The sequence below is a fragment of the Schistocerca cancellata genome, chromosome 6, assembly GCF_023864275.1.
Source record: "Schistocerca cancellata isolate TAMUIC-IGC-003103 chromosome 6, iqSchCanc2.1, whole genome shotgun sequence".
In the NCBI taxonomy this organism is placed as follows: Eukaryota; Metazoa; Arthropoda; class Insecta; order Orthoptera; family Acrididae; genus Schistocerca; species Schistocerca cancellata.
In genome coordinates, this window is record NC_064631.1 from 366,076,212 (window position 1) to 366,099,243 (window position 23,032).

The window sequence follows — 23,032 nt, forward strand, 5'->3', positions numbered from 1 at the left end:
AAAATTTTCACGTTTGCTTTTCTCGAAAACGCTTGACAGTTGCGTCTTCCTGTTTACGTATGTCGAAGTCCTAATCGTGCATTGAACATCTTGTCAGTATGAATCAGACCGGTGACTGGAAGATGGTACGGTTCCCCTGTGAGCTGCAGACGGCGGGTGCGGCGGTGCAGGAACGCAGGCGGCAACCTGCTACGCGGAGAGAGGCGGCCGCGGCCGCGGTTGGCGCCGGCGACGTATCGAACGGCGGCGCTGAGCGGCGCTGCGCTCGGCGTGGGTCCGCAGCTGGGTGCAGGCGGCGGGCAGTCGCGCGCCAGCTGCCGCCCGCGGCGCACCATGGCGCCGCCGCACGGACCACCGCGCTGGCTGCCCGTCCTCGTGCCGCTGCTCGCCGCCGCCGCCGCCGCGCACGCCTACGTCGGTGAGTCCGCCCTCTGCTGCCCAGGCTCTCTCCTGGCTGTAGGCGTACCACTGTCTAGCGAGGCCAGTTTCTCTGGGAGGCGTACTCTCATCGCCCATTGCAGTGCTGACAATGCTAGTTTTACTAATTGACGAGGGTGCATTTCTTAATTGAGTGTGAGACGAGTGTGTCTGTTATCCGCATCGTGAGAGGAGGCAAGAAAAATTTTGAGGAAGAGCTTTATGTTAAATATTGAGTGTTATTAAAAATGAAATAAATGTCGACGGCAGGTAGCCAGTGGGAAGAGGAGAAAAGAAGAATATTAATCGGTGAGGCTGCACACAGTACATAAAATTTGAAGGATTCTTTCGCAACTACAATTTATCTGAAGATGTTCGAAATTAGTTAAATAACTCAGAGAAACAGAAAGAGATTGCGTGTGACATAAGAACCGGCAATTGTCGTATAGCGTGTTTCAACTAATTTCATGAGGCGATTTCCAAAACAGAAATAACTATATTGGAAACAGTATTGTGAAGGTAATGATGACGAGTGCGAACCGAAGCTTGTTGGGGCTGAAATTTTTCTCTTATAAGTAGTTGCTATTTCCTGAAAGACATGAATGCTGCTTTTTAACTAATTCAGATCATGAATATTAATGCTACTACCATTACTATTATACGCTATCGTTATGCTCTCGTTCGTAAATTTCAACGTTCTTTTTCTTTTCTAGATGCGTCTGATGATGAGTTCATAGACCGAAACCGGAAATAAAATAAAGGAAAGGTTTTGCGATCGAAGACTCTTTTGTATTCCACAAATAATAAACAGTGGCTAAATTTGCATATAAAACCTTGTGAGTTTTTGAATATCAACCACCTGCATACCACCATTTATTAAGCAACAATAAACAGCAACCAAACTGCATAAAAAACCGAAACACGGACACGGTATTGGTACTGGATGTGCAATCGCAGCTCTTAATCCTCCCTTGTTTACCTATACCTGAATTCTTCATCTCATGTCGTATAATTTCCTATTACCGTTACTTATGTTTGCGACCGCTAATAACCAATGCAATATAGCAAGAAAGGGATGAGAACCTCACGTGACCCAACTGTAAAAATTCCTCCTCACATGCATTTCGTTCGTCTCTTGAAGAGCCACCCCTTTCTCGAGTGCCGGCACTACCGTGTAAACAATGAAAGCGATATGGTTGTGCGCCGACTGCTCTTGAGCTCAGACAAAGTACAACTTACAGCTTTTAGCTCGTTCTAATCAGACATTTTATAAGTGGCGTTAAATGCTTTCGTTTGCCATTTTTGTACTGTTGACACGCTACCTTGGTATTTGGTAAAGCACTATCTTTTCAGTTCAATAAAAGTCTTATAAATATCTTAAATTCTCGTTTGCTTCTCCAGTATGTGGTTCAGAATCCCATTAACATGTATTTGCGATAATCCTGCAGGCTGTGAATTAAATTACTTCACACAAATAAACCTACGTGTTCCCATCTCTCGCCATGTGAGGTTACGTAATGCGACCAGGAGCACTGTCGAACATGATCGTTCGGATGCTCCACGTGTTCTGGTGTACGGAGTCATAACGTTACTTTGGCGTAATGACCGTCAGAGCTCTGAATACGGTACTCTCACCCGTCCACGTTATTGCGGTACTGTAGTTCTTCCCCATGTGTGTCTTTTCCGCGATCCATTCAGCCCTGGCTTCATTTTTAAGTATTGTGTTCTGCTCAGTCGTATACCATAGGGTGCCTAGGAAGCTGTTTTCTCGGTTCGCTAGACAACAATTCAAGCAAATCGCATTAATGGAGTTTACTGCAATAAGTTAAACTGATAACACTTAACTTTGCAAGTGGCGATTTGCAAATAATCAATGTCCTCCGGTATAGACAATTTCATTACAAGCAAAACAATATAGTTCGTAAGTCACTGCTGCAAGCTCGTTTTCCACTCCGGGCGCGGCCTATATCGTCAGAGGTGGCTCACGGTCTTGCTGTTTTGGTGGATGGTAAAACTGTTCCAGGATGTCATTCCAAAGACATCGCCGGAGTGCACGTTAAAGGTGTGGCGGTGGGACTTGAAGACCCACACCACCTTCCGGCGATGGAAGTCCAGGTTTCAGGCACGAGGTAACATAACCACTAACTACATTACTTATCAACATTGGGGCCGCTCGTCTTGGTGTCGTCCTAGAGAGGGGTTCGTCAGCGTGGTATTGGCTGACGTCTCACATCCGTGTCTGCTCTTCCGTTCTTGATCGTCGTGCCAGCGCTTGTCGTTACGCCGGAACATCATGGATGACATCCGCGATCGTATGGGACAGCTCCTGTGGAGGAGCTCCTGGAACAAGAGGATGTTCGGTGAATGGATTGGTAGCACCTTCTCCGGACTCAAATCCCATAGAGCACGTGCGGGAAGTGTTGGGAGAGGTATTACAGCGCGTCCACATGCACCAACGACCCTCCAGCAGTTGCGACTCGCCCTGGTGTAGGAATGGAACGCCCTACGACGAGAACTCCGTACCAACCACGTCTCCAGTATGGGAGCTCGTTGCAGAGCATGTACTGCCGTCTGTGGTGACCACGAACCCGCACCCTAATAAGAACCACGTCTCCAATGTCCATGGCACTATCACGAATCGCGGCGACTTCAGTGTATTTACTTTTTTTGGATAAAAGTCTCATTTCTGTTCGTCTCTTTCCGTATTTCCTAGTTGCCTTCTCTGCGATACCCTAGCACTTCTTTCTGTGTATGGCCCAAGTTTAATAGAGCTATGTTACTTGGCAGTGATGCAACATGCGAAAGTTACTTCTGTCCTAAAGTTTTGCAGAACAGTGTACTTTAAGACATCACCAACATCATTAAAACAGTGCGTCGTTCCATTTAGAAGAGAGAATGTTTCTGCAATATCTTCGTAAAAAATAACAAAATCAAGTGTTAATTCTACGGGAAAATACTTTCCCCTTTCCATACAATGAGTTCTTGGTAACCACGTTTCCACATCTCAAACCTTTGTTGACAAATATCACGTTCGTAGACATAATGGCCTAGAGACTCGCACTTGAATCAAATAAAAAAATAGCTCATTCTGCAAGAAGATGGGCATATGAGCAGTTTGTCATAAGGCCTCTTCTGCGAGTAATGCTGAATATAAATTCTTGATAAGCACAATGCCATGTATTGGATAATCTAAATAAGGTACTGCTATACGAATCGCACTGTTGCACCAAAATCTTACTGTACTACCTTCATTTCGCATTTTAAGTGTAATTTTTCTTGGTTCTCCCTAACTGAATTTCCTCATAAGTTTTATAGCAAACGAAAATTGCTGCAAGCGAAGTTCGACTATGCGTGAGATGGTGTAGTGTTTCAAATGCTTCCGTCTTGAGTGGGTACTGACTGGACCTGTGGGTTATCAGGCGAGTTCGCTCGTGGCGCCGAGCTGAATGGACGTTTATCGTGAACTCGTTACGTAACTAAGCGGATAACAGTATCGCAACTGAAATGTTACTCCAGTTTCTCCTTTTATTTGCTATTTGTTACGTGTAGTCAGCAATCCTCAGCTCACTAGGGAATCGCTCTGCCATTTACAAGGCGTAAATACAATAAAATTTGTTGTACAAGGCGATTAAAAAGTGTACTGAAACTCCGTTATGGTAACCACATACTGAAAACAGCATTACTAATACTTAATAATATATATATAATATATAATATAATATAAAATTGTCAGTTGATCGTCATCACCAAAATACGAGAGGCATTCAATAAGTAATGCAACACGATTTTTTCTCTGACGATTTAGGTTGAAAAACTATGGAATTTGTTATGGGGCATAGTGGAATGTTCCCGCTTAACCTTCTACAGTTTAATGAAGTTTCGGTAAGTTACTGCGCCTTCAAAATGCAACGGAGGCGCGTTCCAAACAGAAAACTGTCATTGAGCTTCTTGGCGGAAAAGCGTAGCATCGCAGACATTCATAGGCGTTTGCAGAACGTCTACGGAGACCTGGGAGTGAACAAAAGCACGGTGAGTCTTTGGGCGGGGCGTCTGTCATCATCGTAACAAAGTCGCCCAAACTTGTCTGATCTTCCGGGTGCCGGCCGGCCGCTTGCAATGTTGGAACGTGCAGACATGATTGTAACAATTATTTGTCGAACATCGTCACAGATGATGAACCATAGTTTCATCACTTCTAACCAGATACAAAACGGCGATCCATTGGGTAGCGCCACACCACCTCTCCTCCGAAGAAAAAGTTCAAAGCCGCACCCTGAGCCGGTAAAATTATGGCGACCGCCTTCTGGCACTTGGAAGGGATCATTGTGTTTGATACCCACCTTCATGATACAAAAGATCAATTCTGAAGTGTACTGTGGTACCCTCAGAAAACTGAAGAAACAACTTGTTCATCGCTACAAAAATTCAAACTTCTCCTCCTCCACACATGAGAACTTAATGCCTCATAAAAGTCTGCACATCCGAGAGCAGCTCGCAAAGCTTCTCTGGACTGTTCTTCCTCATCCACCCTACAGCCTGGATCTCGCACCTTCCGACTTCCATCTTTTTGTCTCAATGACGGATTCGCTCTGTGGGAAACAGTGCGTGGATGATGGGAAGATTATTGAAGCTGCAAGATGTTGGCTCCGATGTGGACGAGGAGAGTGGTACCAAGCGGGCATATAGGCCCAGTAAGGTGGCGTAAGGCCGTCGCGTTGAAACGAGATTATATTGAAAAATTATGCTTTGTGGCCAAACATGTGGTGAATAATGCGGTGACCCGGAAAGCTGCTTAAAAAAAAAGGTTGCGTACTTATTGAATACCCCTTGTATATGTATATAAAATTTCATGACTAATTGCTGTAGTTGTTGACAAGCTTCGAACTGAGATTAAGAGTGAACCACATAAATTAGGTACCCATTTTATTAAATCAAAGCCTCTCCAGCAGCAATCAAACACAAGAGGAACAACGTCAGAACGATAATTTCGTGAACCTTACTCCCTTTTTATGTCCGCGATCACGTATAATTCCTAACGCTGTCATTATACTGACGCTCGCTGAAAAGGAACGAAAATTAAAGTTTACTCTGCAGCCGACGTCAGTTGAGGCTGAACTAAGCTCGTACTGGCTCAGAGATGGAAGAAGAAATCCACTGCTTCCTTCCTCGCTTTTGCCTTGAGTGCCGTAGGCAGGGGGCGGATAACTTAAATCTAGGAGGAAGGACGGGGATCTGAACAAGTGTCCTCAAGAATCGATTCCACTGTGTAATCCAACGCACAACCTCGGTCGGTTCGCTCGCTGTAGCAGAAATGTGTAGCAGAAATGTATACTGACTTAATATCTTAGCGTCAAACTACAGGCCGTGGACAACAAACAATTTCTTCCCACTCCACGAGGACGCGGCATGCAAAATACTTCAAACGAATTAAGCTTAGGTTAACCTCATATTAACGTAATACAACGAAAGAAACACAACTGTTTTTCACTATTCTTGACTGTAGCAGAACAAATCTAACTACACTCCTGGAAATTGAAATAAGAACACCGTGAATTCATTGTCCCAGGAAGGGGAAACTTTATTGGCACATTCCTGGGGTCAGATACATCACATGATCACACTGACAGAACCACAGGCACATAGACACAGGCAACAGAGCATGCACAATGTCGGCACTAGTACAGTGTATATCCACCTTTCGCAGCAATGCAGGCTGCTATTCTCCCATGGAGACGATCGTAGAGATGCTGGATGTAGTCCTGTGGAACGGCTTGCCATGCCATTTCCACCTGGCGCCTCAGTTGGACCAGCGTTCGTGCTGGACGTGCAGACCGCGTGAGACGACGCTTCATCCAGTCCCAAACATGCTCAATGGGGGACAGATCCGGAGATCTTGCTGGCCAGGGTAGTTGACTTACACCTTCTAGAGCACGTTGGGTGGCACGGGATACATGCGGACGTGCATTGTCCTGTTGGAACAGCAAGTTCCCTTGCCGGTCTAGGAATGGTAGAACGATGGGTTCGATGACGGTTTGGATGTACCGTGCACTATTCAGTGTCCCCTCGACGATCACCAGTGGTGTACGGCCAGTGTAGGAGATCGCTCCCCACACCATGATGCCGGGTGTTGGCCCTGTGTGCCTCGGTCGTATGCAGTCCTGATTGTGGCGCTCACCTGCACGGCGCCAAACACGCATACGACCATCATTGGCACCAAGGCAGAAGCGACTCTCATCGCTGAAGACGACACGTCTCCATTCGTCCCTCCATTCACGCCTGTCGCGACACCACTGGAGGCGGGCTGCACGATGTTGGGGCGTGAGCGGAAGACGGCCTAACGGTGTGCGGGACCGTATCCCAGCTTCATGGAGACGGTTGCGAATGGTCCTCGCCGATTCCCCAGGAACAACAGTGTCCCTAATTTGCTGGGAAGTGGCGGTGCGGTCCCCTACGGCACTGCGTAGGATCCCACGGTCTTGGCGTGCATCCGTGCGTCGCTGCGGTCCGGTCCCAGGTCGACGGGCACGTGCACCTTCCGCCGACCACTGGCGACAACATCGATGTACTGTGGAGACCTCACGCCCCACGTGTTGAGCAATTCGGCGGTACGTCCACCCGGCCTCCCGCATGCCCACTATACGCCCTCGCTCAAAGTCCGTCAACTGCACATACGGTTCACGTCCACGCTGTCGCGACATGCTACCAGTGTTAAAGACTGCGATGGAGCTCCGTATGCCACGGCAAACTGGCTGACACTGACGGCGGCGGTGCACAAATGCTGCGCAGCTAGCGCCATTCGACGGCCAACACCGCGGTTCCTGGTGTGTCCGCTGTGCCGTGCGTGTGATCATTGCTTGTACAGCCCTCTCGCAGTGTCCGGAGCAAGTATGGTGGGTCTGACACACCGGTGTCAATGTGTTCTTTTTTCCATTTCCAGGAGTGTATTAGTAGTTCCGCAAAACTATAGGCCTATTGGCTGACCTCAGTCTGTAGCATAATTACAGAACATATTTTATACTCACGTATTATACGAGGGTGAGTCAAATGAAAACCTTAAATATTTTTTTAAATATTATTTATTGTGCAGAAGTGGCACAAAGCTGTTCCACTTTTCAACATAATCTCTCCCACGCTCAATGCAAGTCCTTCAGCGCTTACAAAGTGCATAAATTCCTTTAGAAAAAAATTCTTTTGGTTGTCCGCGCAACCACTCATGCACCGCGTGGCGTACCTCTTCATCAGAACGGAACTTCTTTCCTCCCATTCCGTCTTTGAGTGGTCCAAACACATGGATATCACTTGTGGCAAGGCCCGGTGAGTATATTGGATGAGGAAGACACTCAAAATGCAGGTCTGTGATTGTTGCAACTGTTGTACGGGCGCCATCCGTGGTGGCCGAGTGGTTCTAGGCGCTACAGTCTGGAACTGCGTGACCGCTACGGTCACAGATTCGAATCCTGCCTCGGGCATGGGTGTGTGTGATGTCCTTAGGTTAGTTAGGTTTAAGTAGTTCTAAGTTCTAGAGGACTGATGACCTAAGAAGTTAAGTCCCGTAGTGCTCGGAGCCATTTCAACCATTTTTTGTTGTTGTTGTACGCCCAGTGTGGGGCATTGCATTGTCGTGTTGCAAAAGGACACCTGCTGACAGCAGTTCAGGTCGCATTGATTTGATTGCAGGCCACAGATGATTTTTTAGGAGATCTGTGTATGATGCACTGATGACAGTGGTCCCTCTAGGCATGTAATTGTCCAAAAGGACGCCTTTTTCGTCACAAAAGAGAGTCAGAATAACCTTCCCTGCTGATGGTTCTGTTCGAAACTTCTTTGGTTTTGGTGATGAGGAATGGTGCCATTCCTTGCTCACACTCTTCGTTTCCGGTTGGTGTAAGTGAACCCAGGTTTCGTCCCCAGTAACGATTCTTGCAAGGAAGCCATCATCGTCTCGTTCAAAGCGCCGAAGAAGCTCTTTCCAAGCATCAACTCGTCGTTCTCTCATTTCAGGAATCAGCTGCCGTGGCACCCATCTTGCAGACACTTTGTGAAACTGGAGCACATCACGCACAATGTGGTGTGCTGACCCATGACTAATCTGTAAACATGCTGCAATGTCACTCAGTGTCACTCGGCGGTTTTCCTTCACTATGGCTTCAACTGCTGCAATGTTCTGTGGAGTCTCAACTCGTTGTGCCTGACCTGGACGAGTATCATCTTCCACTGAAGTCACACCATTTGCGAACTTCCTACTCCATTCATAGACTTGCTGCTGTGACAAACATGCATCACCGTACTGAACCTTCATTCGTCGATGAATTTCAATAGGTTTCACACCTCCACTACGCAAAAAACCGAATAATAGAACGCTGTTCTTCCCTGGTGCAAGTTGCAAGTGGGACGGCCATCTTTATACTGATACTGCGATGATATGTGTGCATCTGCACTATGCTGCCAGCTGCAGGCCATTCTGCACGCTGTTTGTAGCACGCTTACCAACTTACAGGGTGACGGCGCGAAATTTCGATTTGTTATTACTAATTTAAGGTTTTCATTTAGCTCACCTTCGTAATATTTTTAAGGAACAAACACTTTATAAGGGGAGATCAAGAAATTTCCGTTCAAAGGCCTTACAGTCCAGAATCGGTATGCCAATCAGACAATATCGTCACAAGCAATCAAATAATCATCACATAGAAGCACCATGCTGAATATGCCCAACTGGTAAAACATCGTGTAGTGCTGCGTGAAGAAGTCCGTAATTGCGTGCTGACCATTCTTGTCCGACAGGAATCGTCGACCCTTCAAAGTCTTTTTCAGGGAAGGCGTGACAATCTCATAGGGAGAGATGAGGACTACAGGGCGACTGTTCCAGTGTCTCCCACTTGAGTTGACGTAACTTGTGCTTTACGAACATTTGCGATATGAGAACGTGCTGTGTTATAATGGAGCAGCAGCACCGAGAACGGTACTTGGCGCACCATGCACAACGGTGGTTTTTGCCAGACGTGCTGTCCCAACCACGTACAGCATTCTCCGATGGATGTCTACCGGTCTTTGTCCTTTGGCAGCCAAGAAAAGAATAGCAGCAGCTTGGTTTTGTTGGACTAATTTGGTAATAATGACTCCATGGTTTACGTTTCTGCATTTACCGCACATCTGTCGGAAAGACACGAATGCCACACCGATTCCCCACCTACATGTTGGTGCTTATACACCCGCATCCTAGTCGTGCTACGTTGCGCATAAGCTGCAGCAACGCCCTCAGTCGGAAAGAAAGTTTGGATCGCCCCATATATCTATAAAAATCGACATGTATTCTGGAAACGGAGGCCTTGCGAAACATCTCCCGCTGTGTTCGCCATGAAATCCAGAGCGACTTAAATATCGGCGTCTCGGTTGATGCCGTGTTCTTTGGCTTCCGAAAGGCATTCGGTACAGTCGTATATGAACAGACCACGAGCTTCTCATGTATCGGAGTCGATTTCAGAATGGAGCACCGAGAAAGACAGCAGATGGAACTGGGCAGATGTAATCTCAAGAGTTCCTCAAGGAAGTGTGATAGGACCATTACTGTTTACAGAATATGTTAATGAACTAGAGGGAAGCTCCAGAAGGCTGTTTACCGCCGATGGTGTTGGCTGTAGTAAGATTGTGGCGCTGAAACACTCGCGAGTTGTGGGACCACCTGCGGAGGATGTATGACTGGAGCAGCGACTGGCAGTTAACCCTGAAAGTAAATAAATGTTACGTATTGTACATAAACATGCTAAGAGTCTATTACGTTTCGATTACATTGTTTGCGAAAAAATCCCTGGAAACAGTAACAACCATAAGCACCCGCGAGCTACCGTCCGGAATGTCATAGTAGATTGACCAGACAAAAGAAATCGTAGAACAAGAAATCATTCTGAAATTAATTGGAAGAATATTAAGGAAAATATCCACGAAAGAAATGCCTTGAAAGACTGTTGTTTTATTCCCGTGCATTGCTCATTGCGACCAAGCTGAATTGATAGAATGGACAGATGAGATGCAACAAAGAGCGGAAAATTTGGCCACGAGATCGTATAGTAGGGGCGAGAGCGTTACGAAAACGCTCAATGAACTCCTATGGCAAACAAAAGAGGCGTTGATAGCCCTTCCGTAAACTGAAGAGCTGACAGTACAGTCGCCACTCCGTCTGCCCACTTGAGTCACAAGCTCCTACAAGTGCTTCAGAATGTTATACAGACCCTTTCACAGAGCGCCGTTTAAATCAGTGGTGATACTGCGGTGTAGTAACAGCCGCAAGGATGGAGGGCGTATTTTTCACTAGATGCGTATACATTGCACGGGACAGAAAATAGCAAATAATAAAACTAATGCAGGAAACGCACAGGAAAATATATCACTGAACGCTGCGCTCCTCTGCTAGACGGGGAATTGCTTCCTAGTATTTCTGTACGGCAGTTGTAACGTTCTTCCGGGAAACGCCACTTCCCCACCACACGCACTTCTTGATAACAGACAATATCTGAGAGATTTGCTGTTGACATTAACAGGGTGTACATCACAAGAAGAAGCAGCTATCGTATTACCTCCTCCAATATACGCCTCGCGAAATGAGCACGACGACAAAGAGAAATTAAAGCTTATTCGAAGGTCTATAGACAGTCGTCTTCCCAAGCACTGTTCAGGACGAACATGGGAGAAAAGGAAAGATAATGTTACCAGAAGTCTTCTCCGCCACACTCCGTAAGGTGATTTGTGGGGTATAGATGTAGATAAAAGTATTACTAAATTATACCACTAAGTCTGGTCATCACGCATTTGGTCGTCTACAGCGCTATCTACACGAGAGGAGTGAATCAGGCGTAGAACTATCAACATGTTTCCGCAGTTTGGTAGTTCCGTCAGAATCTCCTATATACGAGTTAACAAAACTTCGTCTATAACAGTTGTTTAACGGCTGTAGTCTTTCAGTTAGCGATCTTTAAAAACGAGAGGGATACCGGATACCGGCAGTGAAATAGTAGTGTCATTACGGTGTTTCGTGCAACAGTGAGATAATTAGCAAAAATGCGTAATGTTGGTTTCATGAGTACAAACAGTGCGGAAGGTAGTTAACTTTTCCAGACGTAAAACGTTATGGTTACACCAGTTAAAACAGTGACTGAAGTTTAGCTTCGACACAATTTTGGTCTCCTTACATGAGGAATATTTCGCATTTTTGGCGTCTCTGCTATTTTTGAACGACGTCTCGCTCAGGTGAACAAAACTGATAGACTCCAGCCAGTCCAGATAGGACGACGAGGAAGATCGCTCGTCCGCAGTACCAAACTAAAACGAAAATCTCTGTCTTTCAGTTGTTCTGAGTAAGAAAAGAGTCTTCAGACCGGCTGGGTATCAGAAAACATAGCAGCTATCAGTTACTGAGGGAAAACATCAGAAATGACAGCTGTGGCTTTGGCAGAGCACGTAGAAGTCATCTGAGCTGATATTATAAGATGATGGGAACCATGAACCAGAACAGCCAGACGGACACTACAATAGCGCTTCTCCAGAATGTAAGTACAATGTTCTGCGCAGGGAGCAACATCATGCGGTGTCAGGTTACTATCGCAATCCAACTACCCTCGGTTAGAATCTCCATGATCTCACTAATTACTGTCACGCAGATGGTGACTTCTTCAAAAAAGCCTCTACCATTTCCAAACTTACGTGATGAATCTTAATTTAAAATTTCACTGTCAACATTTTGTACGCGAGCGTGCTGAAAAGCCACAGTCTCATCTTTGCTTGCACCGCTTCATCGATATCAAAGTGAATTCTCGAAGATGTTCTTCAAGTTTTGGAAATGGATAAAATCGAATGGGGCCAATTCGAGACGGTGTGTAGGATGATCGATGACAGTGAACCCAAGCCGTCTGATTGTTTCAGATTTCACATCGCTCGTGTGTAGTCTGGCATTGTCGTGCTGAAGGAAAGTATACTCCATGTATGGGCGAACTCTTCGAATTCGTAATGTGATTACAGCTCGCTGTTTTTTCACGAATCTATATAGTTGAGCTACAAACCGCCATGTTACACGCTACAATACCGAGTCCTGTAGCGGCACAGGGCTGCAAATATGTAGACATGAAGAATAAAGATGTATAATGTTAATAAAGTCTGTTTTATTCAAAAATAGACCTTTTATAAAAAACGGAAATGACCGGCAATAGTTGACTTACGAGTATAGGAACTGTCAATCACTGGATACTTGTTCTGGAAGCTGCATATCTAGTCGTTTTAAATATTTGTTTTTCGTCCTGGGAAATAAGAATGTAAAGTTTTGCTCATTAAAACGTATATGAGTACTGGTCACATTAGATTTTCCACCAAATTCATGGTAATCTGTAAGAGAAAAAGTACACTGATGACCATTGAAATTACAACACCATGTAAGTGGCACGAAACTAACGAGAAATTGTGAATCATCCCTTAATTCATCGATGGAATTTAAGAGTTAATTTGGAATAGAAGTTCTTTAGTTGGTTCACAGTTGCAAGTAAAAGTTAGTTTAAAAATGATGATCTTTCGAACAAATCATTATTATTCCTTGGTCGGAGAGTCTACGCTAAGTGCAATGCGCACCCGGTAGTGAATGTGGAAGATCTCTATGTGGGGGCGTGAAACGCTGTTGACCGTGCTGCAGGCTCATCCGCTATCTCCAAACATTCCTACCATACCCGAACCAGCGACAATCTGAAATCTCGAAGACTTAATAATGAAATAAGCAGTCAAAGTAATTCAGTGCAAGCCTCGCCAGCGGCCTCGTGATGATGACATCTATTTGATATTCTTTCTTCACAAATTCAGATCCAGTTGGGACAATGTGTAATGATGGAGTATTTAGCAATTTCTCAGTTACACAGTATTCCTCCAAAACTTTATCAAACAAAGAAAAACAAAGAAAAAGGGTTCCACATGTAGCAATGTGTGCAAAGGTATAAACGGCACACGGAGTGCATCTTACAGCTAAGTTAAGGAATAATACAATCGTTGGTCAGTAAAGTGGTACACTGCCTTTATAATTAACAGGATTATTACCGTGACATAAATATAATAAAACGCGACATTATACAGAAAGGAGGATATTAATATTGCTATGGAGAGTAATACACGCTTGAATATTCAAATGACTGGCATTTCAGTCCAACTACACAAAGAAGACAAGAGTAGGGCCATCTACATTTTGTATGTAAGGAAAGATTACGCAGTGAGTTCGTCATTCAGAAATCGCATGTAAACGGTATTTCTGTGTGAGAATATCATTTTGTGCCTTTCCGGAATTCACCCGCGCAGGATGGTGACCTATCGACCTATCGACATTGCTGCTCCCGCTAGTCGGGATCTCACGAATGTTGTTCGAATACGAATCTATTCGATAATAACGGTCATTATAAACACCACTTAGTGTCACCACGGCACCGTGCTACCACCGCCGGAGAGGACGTCCATTGAGGTGACAGAAATCATGGGATAGCGATGTGCACATCTACAGATGGTGGTAGCATCGCGTACACAAGTTATAAAAGGGCAGTGTGTTGCCAGAGCTATCTTTTGTACTCAGGTGATTCATGTGAAAGGATTTCCGGCATGGTTATGGCCACACGATGGAAATTAACAAACTTTGAACGCGGAATGGTAACGGAACTACACGCATGGGACATTGAATTTCGGAAATCGTTACGGAATTCAGTATTCCGAGAGCCGGAGTGTCAAGAGTGTGCCGAGAATACCAAATTTCAGGCATTACCTCTCACCACGGACACCACAGAGCCCTTCATTTACGACCGAGAACAGCGGAGTTTCTGTAGAGTTGTCAGTGCTAAGAGACAAGTAACACTGCGTGAAATAACAGTAGAAATTAATGTGGGTCATATGACGAACGTATTCGTTAGGAGAGTGCGGCGAAATCTCGCGGTAAGGGGCTATGATAGCGGACGACTGACGCGAATACCTTTTGCTAGTAGCACGACACGACATTGCCTGTAGAACCTCTCCTAGGCTCCTAATCGTATCTGTTGCTCCCTAGACGACCGGAAAATCATGGCCTCGTGAGATGAGTCCCGATTTTAGTTCGTAAAAGCTAATGGTAGGATTCGAGTGGCACAGACCCTACGAAGCCACGAACCTAGGTTGCCAACAAGGAACTGTGCAAGCAGGTGGTGGCTTCATAATGCTGTATGCTCTGTTTACATGGAATGGACTGGGTCCTCTTGTCCAGCTGAATCGATCATTGACTGGAAACGGTATGTTCCGCTGCTTGGAGACCATTTGCAGCCATTCACGGACTACATGTCCCCAAACAATGATGGAATTTTTATGAATGACAATGCACCATGTCACCAGGCCAATAATTGTTCCAGACATTGCTTTGAAGAACGTTCTGGACAGTTCGAACGAATGGTTTGGTCACCAGCATAGTCCGACATGGCTGCAATCGAGTTTTCATGGAACATAATCCAGCGGCCAGTTCGTGCACTGGCAACACTTCCGCAATTCATTATTTCTGCAGGTGATTTTCAACGACTTATTGAGTCCTGAGATGTCGAGTTCCTGGCTACGACGGGCGAAAGGAGATCTCACATGATCTCAGGTGGTATCCCACGACTTTTGTCAGCTCAGTGCATTGTTCGCTTGCCCGTGCACTATCGTACTGACACGTCACGACCTCGAGTCAGGAAATGTGCTTGTTTGCAGCAAGAAAGTTTCCACAAGGACAGTGCTACTACGTCTAGAGCTCGACGTATCGTCAGCATGGTCATTGTTGCTGCTTGCCTTGAGGGACGCCATCATTGTTGCACCTTACGCGAGGACTGTACACAGGAATGACACTGTGTCACGTTTTTGCAAACAGCATCAAAACAAGCCTAAGTGAAACAACGTTGTCAGATTGCGTAAGTCATCGTCATTCTGACCCAGTACCTTGCGCGATGGCATGGTGCACCACTGGATACACAACAGGAGCACCTGTCATTCACGTAACTGATGATTGGAAAAGCAGGCGTTACATTCACGACAGGCTGGTAGCTGTGCACTATCTTCTACATTTCCGCGAGATGTCGCCCGTGCTGTCCTGACCTACCTCGGTCCAAAGGACGTCTCGACCAGCACATTCTCCGCATGGATGATAATACTGCTTCAGAGTTGTGTACACGTTGTTACTGAAATTACTGCAGCCTTATGAAATATCATAATTTTCAGCACGTAAACAATCGTTCTCGACCGTTGTAACATCTTTGCTATATATGCGAACAGTATGTTAAGAGTCAGTGATGTTATTGGATCAATAAGTAGATACAGAACGTAAAAACGGAAAGCTAATCTCTTCATATTACTTATCACTGCTGTCTTGCATGGTTACTACGATTGGTTGGGCGTTGTAAAAAAACTTAGTTAGGTATGAGCGTTGTTCTACATGTAGGCGTCAATCATATGTCGCGAAACTAATTCTGCTACTAATGGCACAGCTCAAATATTAAAGATATATTAATAAAATCACTCACATTGATCTCTCTTCATTTGTTCCATATACTCCAGAAGACATGAGGAGATCAAGAGTGGCACATGGGATACCGTGTGTGCAATCCGGTCATATTCAAAAGGCTGAGTACGCTTTTGCTGAGGTCTGGTGCATGAAGAGAACAGTTATTGTGAGATTCTCCTGCATGTGATCACTCTCTACATAGGTGCAAGATGGTGATATGGCCATCTGCTTATCTCAAAGGGACCAGTTGTAGTCACTGGGGAGCAATTATGGCTGTTTCTGCCATGCAGTCGTATCTATCCCGACACTGAAGCCGTCCCAAAGAAGTACAAATGGAGAAATTCTAGTCGTAAAACACCGTGAGAAAATAGCCCACTTTTTAAAATGTACTTCACTGTCTTTGTAGTGACCAAGAGAAGTGATACACATATTACGACACTGTACTCGCATCTCGGATGTGCAATGGCAGAAGTTGCTGATATCAGTGCTAAAATGAGGTAACAGTCTTCATCAGTTTATAAAGGTTGTGATCGAGCGAAATGACGCATTCTGGAGAATCGGGTTGCAAATGACCCTCAGAACATCCGGACTGAGGCAAGCACCGTGATGATTCCTTTGAACTGGACAGTCATGATTTCTTTCCCCATACATTATCAATCCTGCGACTATTCTCAATGTCTAATGACATCGTCTCTGACATCGTGTCTGACAATTTTTGACTTCATCTCTGCCGTCGTCGCTGACGGGACTAAAATTTTGAATTTCCTTTCCTTCCTTCCTTCCTTCCTTCCATATTGGTCCATTCTACTGACTTTGCAACCGATGGGCATTGATATTTGATGACTCCTTGGCGACCTCTCGTCCACACCCAATGTCTCGTGTTTCGTAAAGTCAAGTATATCGTGGGATGAGAATATAAATCATGATTGCCATGATCTGTCAGTATTATGATGACGTGTGGCTTTGCGAACTCCATGATTCTGTTCGAGACGAACGTTCTAAGTGGAGGCACTGTGGTTCCATTTTATGTCCATAATCGCCCATAACATCGGAAATACAGTAACACATTGCAGGTTTAACAGTGCTCATACAGGAGACAAGCAATCATGATGGGAGAGAGACTTAAACGTGTACGCCACGAACATATAAATATTACCATGTCCATGTTGTATTATATGGAACTGGGGACCTAGAAACGACGGAGAGGCTCCGTCCCCACTGTAGCCATCAATGGTTCACAACCCAACAACAGGCTACAGCAGTCCACTCATCCCACCGCCGCCCCACATCGAACCCAGGGTTTGTGTGCGGTTCGGCCCCCAGTGGACACCCCCATGACCCCCCCCCCTCCCCCCCCCCCCCCCACCCACCGGGAAAGTCTCACACCAGACGAGTGTAACCCCAATGTTTGCGTGGTAGAGTAATTATGGTGCACGCGTATGCGGAGAAAGTATTTGCGCAGCAATCATCGACCTTGTGTAACTGAGGCGGAATAAGGGAAACCAGTCCGCATTCGCCGAGGCAGATGGAAAACCGCCTTAAGAAACCATTCACAGACTGGCTGGCATACCGGACCTCGACACTAATCCGCCGGGCGGATTCATACCGGGGACAGGAACGCCTTTCCGCCCGGAAAACAGTGCGTTAGACCGCACGGCTAATCATGTGGGCCACCATGGCCATATACTTTCTAGTGATAAGCTGGAAATTGGGATAATGTAGTGACTTCTGTATCCACAACTGTTAAAACGGAGTATTGCAAAGTGACAAATTAGCTCTAAAACCAGAAACCTTCACTCCACGTGATTTTTGTACTTTACCATCGTACTACATTACAGCTCAAATACGTCTGTTTCCTTATTGTCAGTCTTACGTGTTGAAAAAATTCAGAGATAGTCCCGCTCGACTCGGAAAAAAGTGTTTCGACGCTTGTGTTGCAAATAGTTGTTACGAGCAATATACGACCCATAAGAAATGTAAGTGTGTTAGCGTGCAGTTGTTGATCACCAAATTCTGAGGCTCTTCGCTATGACTTACGCGTTGGCGGCTTGTGACACTGTTAAAGATAGCTGCCTTTCCTACATTTCAGTAATAATTCGTAGCAACATAAACACAAAAGGACACTGAGCAAACGCTCACTATTAACTCCATTAACGGCACAGTGGGGAAAAGACACATATCCCAATATTTCACTAGGCCTCTGGACAGCTGTGAAAATGTTTGCTAGCATCTGGGTTCGTACTAGTGACTGAGTACTAAGGTATGATGCCTGCTCTGTGTATCACTACTATGTTGTAATGCCACTGCGAAACCAAATATTTAATATTAAATTCACTATAAAGTAAGCTCTCTAAGGTTATATATCAAAACGGGGTGGAGAATCGAACAATTTTTCCCAGTTAACCGTAGGTGTGCGTTGCTTTGACGTACTACGTCCTTAAAACGACGACCAGTCAACGACGAGACTGCAGAAATGAATGTCTTGGGGTGTGTAAAGGAGTACGGTTTGATCTTACCAAGCTGCCTCTGTATTTTAGGACAGGCTGGTAACTGTGCATTATCTTCGACGCATTATCATAACGTTACCTTTCGACAAGGTAACCCGACACCGCATGTTGCCCGTCTTGCCCTTACCTTCCTCACAAAAGATTATGTTCAACTGTCGTCTTGACGAGGACATTCGCTCCTCCAACAATCTCACTGTAGTCGTTATGTTTATCTCTTCATTCCAGTGGCGGGCCACAATCTTGTGCCATATGTAATTAATTTCGGTCTTTGATGAGCATCTTCAAGATCTGAATACAAACGCTTTTTCTGCCACAACCGTACCTACGTAAGTCGGTTGGATGTGGTACAAAAAGCATTTGTAATCATTTGTTAAAGATGCTCCTCGTAGAGCGAAATTAATTACTTGTTGTATAAGACTGTGGTCTGTAAGTGGAATAAAGACAGAAAAGCTTTTCTGGATCGCTGTCGATTTTGTTGTGACTATGTCGCAACTCGTTATTTTAGCGATATTACAGAGACAAATTTCGAGCATTTACGGTAAAAATGAGATTTGAGAAAATGTGTTTTAACGTTAACTGCTATTTTCTTTTCCGCCGTTGTCGTAGCAAGCACTTACTTCTTAGAATAAAATTTAATTCACATTCTCTGTACTTTAGCAAAAATTAAAAGATGTTATCTTTAGCTTATCTATAACGTTCCACGCGACAGTGCCAGATGTTGACTATATTATGCAGTGATATTATTGCAGTACATCTTATCGTCTTTAAAAAGTAATGTTATTATGCTACTTTTAGCGTATTTGATTTAATAATAAAACACTACCCAATAAAGATAGCAGCGGGGGAAAGGAATCTTAAGTTTGCCTGTCTTGGAATGTTCAGGAGAAACTATTTAATGAGGAGCTGCGCTCCTTAGTTTCTTCCCCACACTGTCGTTTTATGTGCGTTGCTGGACTGCGGTGCATTTTCCACCTATTTTTGTTTGGAACATTTCGCTTAATTCGACGTCCCTTGCCCGGCTCTAACCTTATCAGCTTGTTCTACTCCAGCATGCATGATGTTAAAAGTGTATTAAAGAAATTCCTGTGCTGTTGACACACTTTCTTTCGTTTCACGATTTTTTCCAGTTTTCTTTTTTCGCAGTTACATTTAAGAATTGACACTTGTTTTAGGTATTTATTCCAACTTTTTATTGTTTCGCCGAACGAAAAACACTCGACATGTGGACGACTGTGCAGTAGTGGGTTGTAGCAAGCCTATATTTACTTCTGGAGGAGGTCGAGTGGATACTAAAACATAACCAAAATATTAGGTCACTTTATTAACACTTGAACGAGATAGAATTCTTAATTTGGAAACAATCCATGGCCACAGGGTGACAAAATGTATTTGTTGCAGTCGCTGAACTCCATAACCGAGCACTTGATACATTTGAGAATGATAATCTTGACTAAATGTATAATTGACAATCAACTTCGATATACAGACCTGATTTCTAATACAGTTCGCATTGCCGGAACTGAAGTAAGACGTTGCTGTCATTGTAAGCGACGATTGCAGACGGGCTGAGCGGCGCTGCGCTCTGACGTAACTAGTCTTCCAGCAGCGGCGGCGTATGGGACCTCTTGTGGGCGTGTCTACACCGACGGCCCTCATTCGCTGCTTCGTCTGGCAGCGACTGTAATTACTTGTGGTTCCGTCGTGAGGCCAACATCGACATCGCATTCTTCGCACGGCACCATGTTGTGCTTAAGAGATTCAAATTACCGATTCGCATATCGTTCAGGTAAAAGATACGGATGGCTAATTTAGGTCTGCATTGAGAGAAATTAGTGTCCATAAAACCCCTCTCAACATTTTATGTTTATCTCACTTTGTGGCCGGTTGCGCCATCTAGATGAAACCGGACGCATTGGTTACTCGCACTCTAAATGGGCTATAGAATATCTAATAACATATTGCTCAGTCACAAGAACGTTGACGCTCATGTCGGTTATATTTACAAAGGAACAAAAAGAATAAGGGCGTTCATATCGACCGTGTATCTTCAATGGTTTCTTACCAGGCCCTGTGCCGCAGATTAAAGTGGTGCATTATGTTGACAAATGATCTCACGCCGTTAGATTATTGTTTCCAGATAACATTCTTCTTATCTGTTATATTCTTCAACAGTAAGTGCACACTCCATCATTTAAAGCAAAAAATACAGGTCGTTCCCAGCAACCAGTAATTCAAAATGGTTCAAATGGCTCAAAGCACTATGGGACTTAACATCTGAGGTCATCAGTCCCCCGAGACTTACAACTACTTAAACCTAACCATCCTAAGGACATCACACACATCCATGCCCGAGGCAGGATTCGAACCTGCGACCGTAGCAGCCGCGTGGTTCCGGACTGACAATCAGTAATTATGCAGAGTTTAAGCTACAACTCCCGGCAGCCGGTGCTGCATTCATTTAGGCCTGAGTGCCTGAAAATTTGTATTATTGTAACACAATAAAACAAAGGATCGGTTGATAGGAAACATTCTGAGAGATCAAAGAATCGTAAATTTGATAATGGACTGTAGTGTGTGTGGGGGGGGGGGGGGGGGAAGGGGGGCGGCGGGGGGAGGGGGCGCGTGGAGGAAGGGAAGAATCGTAGAGGGAGACCAAGGCTCGGAAAGACAAAACAGGTGCAAATGGATGTCTGTTGTAGTAGTTGCAGAGATGAAGAGGCTTGCGCAGGAAAGACGAGCGCAGACGGCTACATCATATCAGTCTTCTAACTTAAGAACACAACAACAACGCTATAAAGTAAAGTCGAGCACTATTTAGTTGCTGAAATGAATGGATGGATTGAAAATATGTGTCATGTTATAGGGAAACAAATACCTTACGGGGAAACCTTGATCATAGTTGGATAGTGCATGCACGCCTAGCTACAAAGTGTTTTACATTACAAGCAAACAAGGATATGTCACAAACGACAAAGACTTTTTCTTCCTTACGGCATTTTCCTATTTGCTACATACTATGTTCATGTAAAAACACTTGAATTGTAGCTGGTACGAGTATACACACAATCACCCAAATTTCTACCTATCAGAGAGTTATAGATGGATTATTTCGATATACGTAAACATCTTCCGTAAAGTAATTACAAAACCTTTTTAGCTCAGATGTTTCCGTAATGACGAAGTTGCTTTTTCTGTTGTAGTCCATTTACTTTAGTTGGTTTAGTCTGTTTAGTTCAGCTGTTAGGAACTCACCTCACAGTCATACACAAAAATTCAGTCTGTACTAAGTTTCAGTCGCCTCAGAGGCTCTCCTGCGTAGCTTGAATAAAGAGCGGACTCGGGAGAAATGGTGTAATGGAAACTGCTCAACTTAGCCTGTATAAATTCGAGAATGAATCTTCCCTCCTGACACGCGACGCTGCAACGTAGTTGCTACCTTGCAGTCGAGAAGAGCGTTGTCAGACCAGAGTCAACTGGATTGATGTGCTCCGTATACTTGGCAGAGTGTCTTACATAACAGGTGTGTATCGCGCGTCTACTTCTGGTATTATCTCAAAAGGAATCGTCTGGCAACTTTATCCGAGAGTAAACGCATCGTAGAGTCAATAATAAATCAGTTACTGCCTGAATGATCTACTATACCTAAACAATTTCTGTATTTAATATTTATCAAATATCTTGCTAAATATTAAAATCCATACTATTTCTTTAATGTACCAAATATAGAAACGGTGTGCTTCCTCTGGATTTAGACGTTGTGTAGGTATACCTAAATAATGCACTAAATAAAAAAGAAAGAGAATAAAAAAAAAGAAATACAAAATCGGCGCACCACGAAGGACTTATCCGAATGGGACGGAAATCGATAGAAGTGATGTACGTATACACACAAACAAATGATTATAATTTCAGAATAATTGGATGATTTATTCAAGAGGAAGAACGTCACAGATTGGGAAAGTCAATTACGCGTTGGTACACCTCTGGCCCTTTTGCAAGCAGTTATTCGGCTTCGCGCTGATTGACAGACTTGTTTGATGTCCTGCCGACGGATATAGTGCCAAATGGCTCGTTAGATCGTCAAAATCCCGAGATGGTTGGAGGACCCTGCCCATAATGCTCCAATTGGTGCGTCAGATAGCCAAAATTTCGAGGTGGTTGGAGGGCCCTACCCATAATACTCCAAACGCTCCCAATTGGTAAGAGATCCGGCGACCTCGCTGGCCAAGGTAGTGTATCGCAGCCACGAAAACAAGCTGGAGATACTTTCGCAGAGTGCGGGCGGTCATAATGTTGCTGAAAAGTAACCCTGAGATGGTTTGCTAAGTAAGGCAACAAAACGGTTCGCAGAATATCTTCGACGTACCACTGTGCTGTAAGGGTGCTGCAGATGACGGCCAAAGAGGTCCAGCTATGTAAAGAAATGGCACTCGAGACCGCCACTGCTGGCTGTCGGGCCTTGTGGCCAGCGAAAGCCACGAGTGATCGTCTGGAGTGCCTGGAATCTCTCTGACTGCAGTAGAACTGCCTTCAGTTACGGTTACCACTTCGAACTGAGCCTCGATGACCAGGGAAGATGTGGCTAGAGACGCTTCGAACA

General features: G+C 44.8%; 1 protein-coding gene across 1 annotated transcript in view; it reads left to right on the forward strand.

The window, feature by feature from the left end:
• Positions 1 to 314: 314 nt before the first annotated feature.
• LOC126190917 (uncharacterized) overlaps positions 315 to 23,032 on the forward strand; it is a 481,361-nt gene continuing 458,643 nt past the window's right edge. The window contains exon 1 of the mRNA XM_049931547.1: positions 315 to 418. Within this exon, the coding sequence (XP_049787504.1) occupies positions 334 to 418 (85 nt within the window). The 5' untranslated portion in view covers positions 315 to 333. The remainder of the gene's footprint in view (positions 419 to 23,032) is intronic.